We start from the raw sequence: 6,038 nt of genomic DNA, 5'->3' as shown, positions 1-6,038 counted from the left end.
GGCTGGGGGGCAGGGCAAAGGTGGCCCTAGGGCCCCCTTTGCCCTGCCTCCCAGCTCTTAGCTCCCCCCTGGGTTTCCGATCACTGTCAGTGCAGGGGGCTTCTTCCTGCTTTCCCTTTCACCTCCCTGCATTGTGCCTACATATGCAAATTAACGGCCATCTTAGTTGGCAGTTAATTTGCATATAGCCCTGATTAGCCAATGAAAAGGGTATTGGTCGTACGCCAATTACCATTTTCGTCTTTTATTAGATAGGATTAAAAACCAACTTCAGACTGCCATATAAAATTTAAACATGAAAAGTAAAAATAAATGATAATTTAATAAGTCATTTTATTTTTATAACTAACTTAAAGTTTTCTAATAAATTGTATAGGGCTTTACTCACTGTGTTTTGACTGTCAACCCTGTGAGTCAATCAGAATATCTTGCAGATCAAAACAAAACTAAAACTAAAAACCTGATGTTCTCAGAGGTGAAGTGACTTCCCCAAAATCAAAGTGTATGATATTCCAGTTCTAAATTCTTTGAATTCTTCCATAGGAAAAGGGAAAGTTTGAGTATGAATAGTAAGGGAAAACATTGAAAAGTGAGTAACCTAGTTGGACTAAACTCTCAGAGGAACATCTCTATTAATAAAGATTTTTAAAGAAATAATTTGTAAGATGATTACCAATTTAAATTTACTTGGTTAAATTTGTGTCTAAATTTTAAGGAAAAACGTTTAGAATGCCATAGTTTTGTAATCATACCCAAAACAAGGAGATGGTGTTAATTGTATTAAAAATTGTGTTAACAAATATTAAGGGATGTTGTTTTAAAGTCATCTCCGGCCTTCCTTTTTATTTTTCCTTGTTCTAGTTATTGAATTCACATAATGTTGTGAACAGTTGGTGATTACATTTAAGAATACATTTTTTTTTTAAAGAGATATGGCCTGTGTATGTGGAGCTGACCAACGAAAAGATATATGGCTGTGATTTCATTGTCAGTGCTACAGGAGTTACACCAAATATAGAACCTTTTCTCTGTGGCAACAATGTAAGGTGAAATTTTTGGTCCCACTGCACGTATTTTTAAAGTATTAATTATTTATTAAGCTCTAATTCTCAAGCCTGAAATTATTCACTGTGTTAGTATAAAACTGTAACTTAATATGACTAAAAAGAATTTAATTTATATTCATATCTTGATTTGCAATACTTTTTTAAAAATAAAGATTTATTGATTTCAGAGGAGAGGGAGAGATAGAAGCATCAATGATGAGAATCATTGATTGTCTGCCTCCTGCACGCCCCCTACTGGGGATTGAGCCTGCAACCCGGTCATGTGCCCTGACTGGGAATCAAACCGTGACCTCCTGGATCTTAGATCAATGTTCAACCACTGAGTCACACCGGCTGGGTGATTTGCAATATTTTTTTACTGCTTAAAGTTCTTAAGCAGTTAACATTGCAGCATAGGTGTCATTATTGATGTGACATAATGCATAACTTATTTATATAAATATTGGTAAGAGACTGATACGACATGAATTCTTAAAAGTGCTATTTTGAAAAAACTCTTAATAATTTTTTTCTTTTTAGCATTTGAAGCCTAGAAAAACTGAGGAATATTCTTGTAATTATGAGTGGGTTAGTTGTATGGTTACTGGGCTTTTTTGATATTGAAATTCTCAGAATTTTATGAGTTTGCATCTTATGAGGAATTTGATTCCCTGGAAATTCAGCTTAGTTGCCTAAACTTTCAGCTATTTTTCACTTTCTCTTTAAAGATCAGCAAATCATGATGTAAAAAATTTACTTGTTCTTTTACTTTAGAATGAAGTCATGTTTCATTTTTCTTACCATTTATGCTTATGAGGAACATTGTTTAGTTTGATCTAGGAGAAGATGGTGGCCTGAGAGTGGATGATCATATGCACACATCCCTTCCTGATATCTATGCTGCAGGTGACATCTGTACTGCTTCCTGGCAACCCAGCCCATTCTGGCAGCAGGTATGGCCCATACATGATCACGGTTTTTCAGAGACTCCATCTGAAAACAAGGAGTTGCTACCAGCAAATCCAACTTTATGGTTTTCCAAACCTCCTACTTTAAGTAGGAAGCTATCATAGAGGTTTTTGTGACATTAAAAAAATCAGAATGTTTCCCTTTTGGTGAGTGATAGAATGACAGTGATAGAATAAAGAGATATCTTTCAATTTAAAAGGAGTCATGTGCTGTTACTTTTTCATTCTCAGATGCTTATCAGCACTGTCCAGTGGAACTGTCTATGATGACGAAAATGTTCTGTACTTCTGCATTGTCCAGTCAGGTAGCCACTAACCACATGTGTCTATTGAGCACTTGAAATGTGGCTAATGTGATTGAAGAACTGAATTTTACTTACTTTTAATTAATCTAATAGTTACATATGGCTATTGGCTACCATATTGTACAGTACAGCTTTATACTAAAAAAACGAAGTTTCAGAGATTATAAGCCATATATAGATAAAGCATTCTGTTCCTGATGACCCTGTTCTGTCCTATGGGAATTACTATTGGAAAAAAAAAAGTTCCTGTAGTGAACAGCCTTGCTCACCCTTTAGCCTAACAGCTGCTTCCACCTTGGTCTAGACTTCCTCCCGCCCTCAGGTGTTGTTGCCTACTTCCACAAACACTAGAGGAAGATACTCCGTGGCTATTGGTGAGGTTGTCTTAGGAGCAGTGAAGACGGGTAGATATTAGAGATAAAAGAACCAGTCAGTGCCTCTCTTGGTGAAAGACCAGCTCCACAAGTAGCGATATTATTCATTCAGATTAACTATGGAGTGTGAAGTATTGGAAAAGCTAGATGTTGTTCAAGAGGCAGCTTCATTGGTTTGTGTGTTGTTTTTTATGTACAGCAGAGCTTTAACATCAGTGATAAGAGAGCTTCTAAAATGCTTCAAACTAGCTTGTTTTCAGTTTTCTCTACAGTCATCGTATGTCATTTATGTGGCATATCTGTCACAAACTCTCAAGTAGGAATTGGAGTTTGGGGGATTTAAAAAAACAAACATTTAAAACCCTCTAGGATAAATCATATCTTCAATGTGCATCATTAGAGGAAAGAAATATCTAAAAATAAATAGGTGTCTCTTGTTTTGAGTAAATCTTAATAGATCCCATCTCTTAATTGGCAGAAGCAGTAAATACACTAGTAATTGTTTTACATAGTCCAAGATGCAAACTTAAGAGACTTTGAAGCAGCAATACATCAATTAGGTAATAGTCCAGCAGTGTAATATTGTAGGCCACTGCCTTTAGCCATCCTCTGGTTTTATTGTGCTCAGTTTACTCTACTTCTTTACCAGAGACGGCCTCTTACTTCATTAACCCTAACTTGTTTACATGGAGACAAACACATGGGGGTATAAGGGTACTACTGCTTATTATAGGCTAACCTATTGAATTTTCCCAATAGCCAAGGAGGAGGTGGTATATGTTTATATTTCAAGTGAAGAAACTGAGACTCAGAAAAATTAAATAGGTACAGTTGATACGCAGATCTACTGACTTCCGAGGCCAGTGTTCTGTTATACTAGAAAATCCCAAAAATTTGTAGAAATACAGTAAAAACAGAATACAGAAGAAGTTAATACTGCTGTAGAGAATTTTAAATGACTTCCTAGAATCACTTGCTGAGATCTGAAATGATGTCTTGGGGTTAGGCACCAAGTGATAAATCTGTCTGCCCACGGAGGTAAATTGCAGGGTAGGTCTTAACGATCTAGCACCAATATGAGGGTTAGGAGAAGAAACAAATTTTTCAGTGATAATTTGGCATCTCTATTAATGCTGAAGAGAAATTTATTCTGAAGTAGAGACTGGTTAAAATGTTATCTGGTGTAACCTGAAATATATTTTTAAATAGAAAATTTATTGAAATGTAAAAGTTGGTGTCATATTTAATTTTTGAAGCAGTATTTAGGTAGAATTATTAGATACCAAAATCAGATGCCAATCAGTGTGGATTGGTGATTGCTTCTATGGCAAAGATGACCCAACCAAACATCTAACCAATTTAACCGATCTAGACCCAACCAATCTCAAGGACTGTCAAACATTGAACTCCATGAAGGAATGTTACAAGGTTAAGTGCTAACATTTTTCAAGTAATGATAATGAAAAGTTACATTGCATTACATTTTTTATTTCAGATGAGGCTGTGGACCCAGGCTAGACAGATGGGATGGTATGCAGCGAAGTGCATGGCTGCAGCTAGTTTAGGAGAGTCCATTGACATGGATTTCAGCTTCGAACTTTTTGCTCATGTAACAAAGTTTTTTAACTATAAGGTAAGATAGATAAGCAAATTAGTGCCTTTTTCTGCTTGTTAGTAACTGATTATAATCATCAGATTTTCTTGCTTGAATACAAATTCATATGGTTTTAATCATTTCACAAAGAAAAAAATACTTTATTTTATGCAAATCAATACTTGGTATTATTGCTGATCTTAATTCCTAATTATCTGATAATCATTACCTCCCTTCCCACTGTAGTTTTACACTTTACAAGGACTGTTCCCTATTGGTGCATTTCTAATTTTTATTTGAGATTCATTATTTCTTTGTGCAGGAAACTAATAGCTGTCATATTCAAGAGTGAACCAAGTTATTTTCCATACATATCTTAGTCCTCTTTACGTTAGTCTGAGGCTAGTTTTTGTTCCTAATTTACTGATAAGGAGAAACATACACAAATATACACATATACAAGGTTCAGGGAGATTAAATAATTTGCCATGAAAGATCTAACTCAGTTCCTTATTAAATCTTTAAATCACGACTCCAGGCTAATGTGGTCCATATTCTACATATTTGTATATTCCATAGATAGACAGATATTTTAATCCTCACCCGAGGATGTGTTTTTTAAATTAATTTTAGAGGAGGGGGGGAGAGAGAGAGAAAGAACATCAATATATTGCCTCCTGTACATGCCAACTGGGGATCTAATCCACAACCTAGGTATGTGCCCTGTCTGGGAAACGAACCTGCAACCTTCTGGTGTACAGGACGCCGCTCCAGCCAACTGAGCCACTCATCCAGGGCTTCACTAGATATTAATGTTCATGTAGATTGAATGGCATTATCACCTGTAGAATAAATGCATACCATTCAAATGTTTGGGGGTTTTTTGGAACCTGCTCCAATGACGCTTTTAGCTGTAAAATTTTGTGAACAGATTTTTCTGCTGGTCATTCTGGCATAACACAAAATAAGTGCCTATTATGTTTCCTTTTAGGCACTCACTAGAATAACTTTTTTTTTTATCCCTACATGTATATTTATAGGTTGTATTGCTGGGAAAATACAATGCACAGAGCTTGGGTTCAGATCATGAATTAATGCTGAGATGTACCAAAGGACAAGAATACATCAAAGTCGTCATGCAGAATGGACGAATGATGGGAGCTGTCTTAATTGGTGAAACCAATTTAGAAGAAACATTTGAAAACCTGATATTAAACCAGATGAATCTTTCATCATATGGAGAAGATCTACTAGATCCAAACATTGATATAGAAGATTATTTTGACTAAAAAGAGCATTTCAAGAACCACATAGTTTCAAATAAGACAGAATGTCAAGTCAATGATGTGAAGGACTGCACTGATTTAATGGTGACCACATTGAAGTTAAAAATACACAGGTGATAATGATTTTAGTGGAAAAGTATTTAAAAATAAAATTCTAAAGATGAATCAGTTTGAATAACTTACAGATACATTTTTTTCTAACACAAAACTGACCTCTCATGACCACTTATGTAAGAATTTTCAAGTTACTCATTTATGTGCTTTAAACTTAGATGCGTTCACTTGGGATTTAATTTTGGAGCTAGGTTGGTCTAAAAAGAGCCATTCTTTATGAAATGTCAAAATAGGGCTGTGGTTTCAAGCTTAGTTTTATTTTACTTAGAGACATCGCCATCTTACTAATATCAGTATTGATACCTTATTACTCTTTGTGTGTGGATTCTACATGTTATAACCTGAGGGTAC

At 35.3% G+C, this 6,038-nt stretch overlaps 1 protein-coding gene and 1 long non-coding RNA gene across 4 annotated transcripts in view; one reads left to right on the top strand and one right to left on the bottom strand.

The window, feature by feature from the left end:
- LOC107184559 overlaps positions 1-5,114 on the bottom strand; it is a 10,230-nt gene extending 5,116 nt beyond the window's left edge. Inside the window, exon 1 of one of the 2 annotated variants that reach the window (XR_001515415.1) lies at positions 5,028-5,114. This is a non-coding gene — a long non-coding RNA (uncharacterized LOC107184559). Of the gene's footprint in view, positions 1-1,847; positions 1,932-5,027 lie in introns of those variants that run through there. The other variant, XR_001515414.1, reaches the window with a different exon arrangement.
- PYROXD1 (pyridine nucleotide-disulphide oxidoreductase domain 1) overlaps positions 1-5,738 on the top strand; it is a 15,766-nt gene extending 10,028 nt beyond the window's left edge. For both annotated transcript variants that reach the window (XM_015570084.1, XM_015570083.1), the window contains exons 8-11: positions 929-1,041; positions 1,877-1,999; positions 4,189-4,326; positions 5,328-5,738. In XM_015570084.1, the coding sequence (XP_015425570.1) occupies positions 929-1,041; positions 1,877-1,999; positions 4,189-4,326; positions 5,328-5,576 (623 nt within the window). In that variant the 3' untranslated portion in view covers positions 5,577-5,738. The remainder of the gene's footprint in view (positions 1-928; positions 1,042-1,876; positions 2,000-4,188; positions 4,327-5,327) is intronic.
- Positions 5,739-6,038: the final 300 nt, after the last annotated feature.

The sequence above is a fragment of the Myotis davidii genome, unplaced genomic scaffold, assembly GCF_000327345.1.
Source record: "Myotis davidii unplaced genomic scaffold, ASM32734v1 scaffold346, whole genome shotgun sequence".
Classification (NCBI taxonomy): domain Eukaryota; kingdom Metazoa; phylum Chordata; class Mammalia; order Chiroptera; family Vespertilionidae; genus Myotis; species Myotis davidii.
This window is presented reverse-complemented; position numbering and strand designations above follow the sequence as displayed.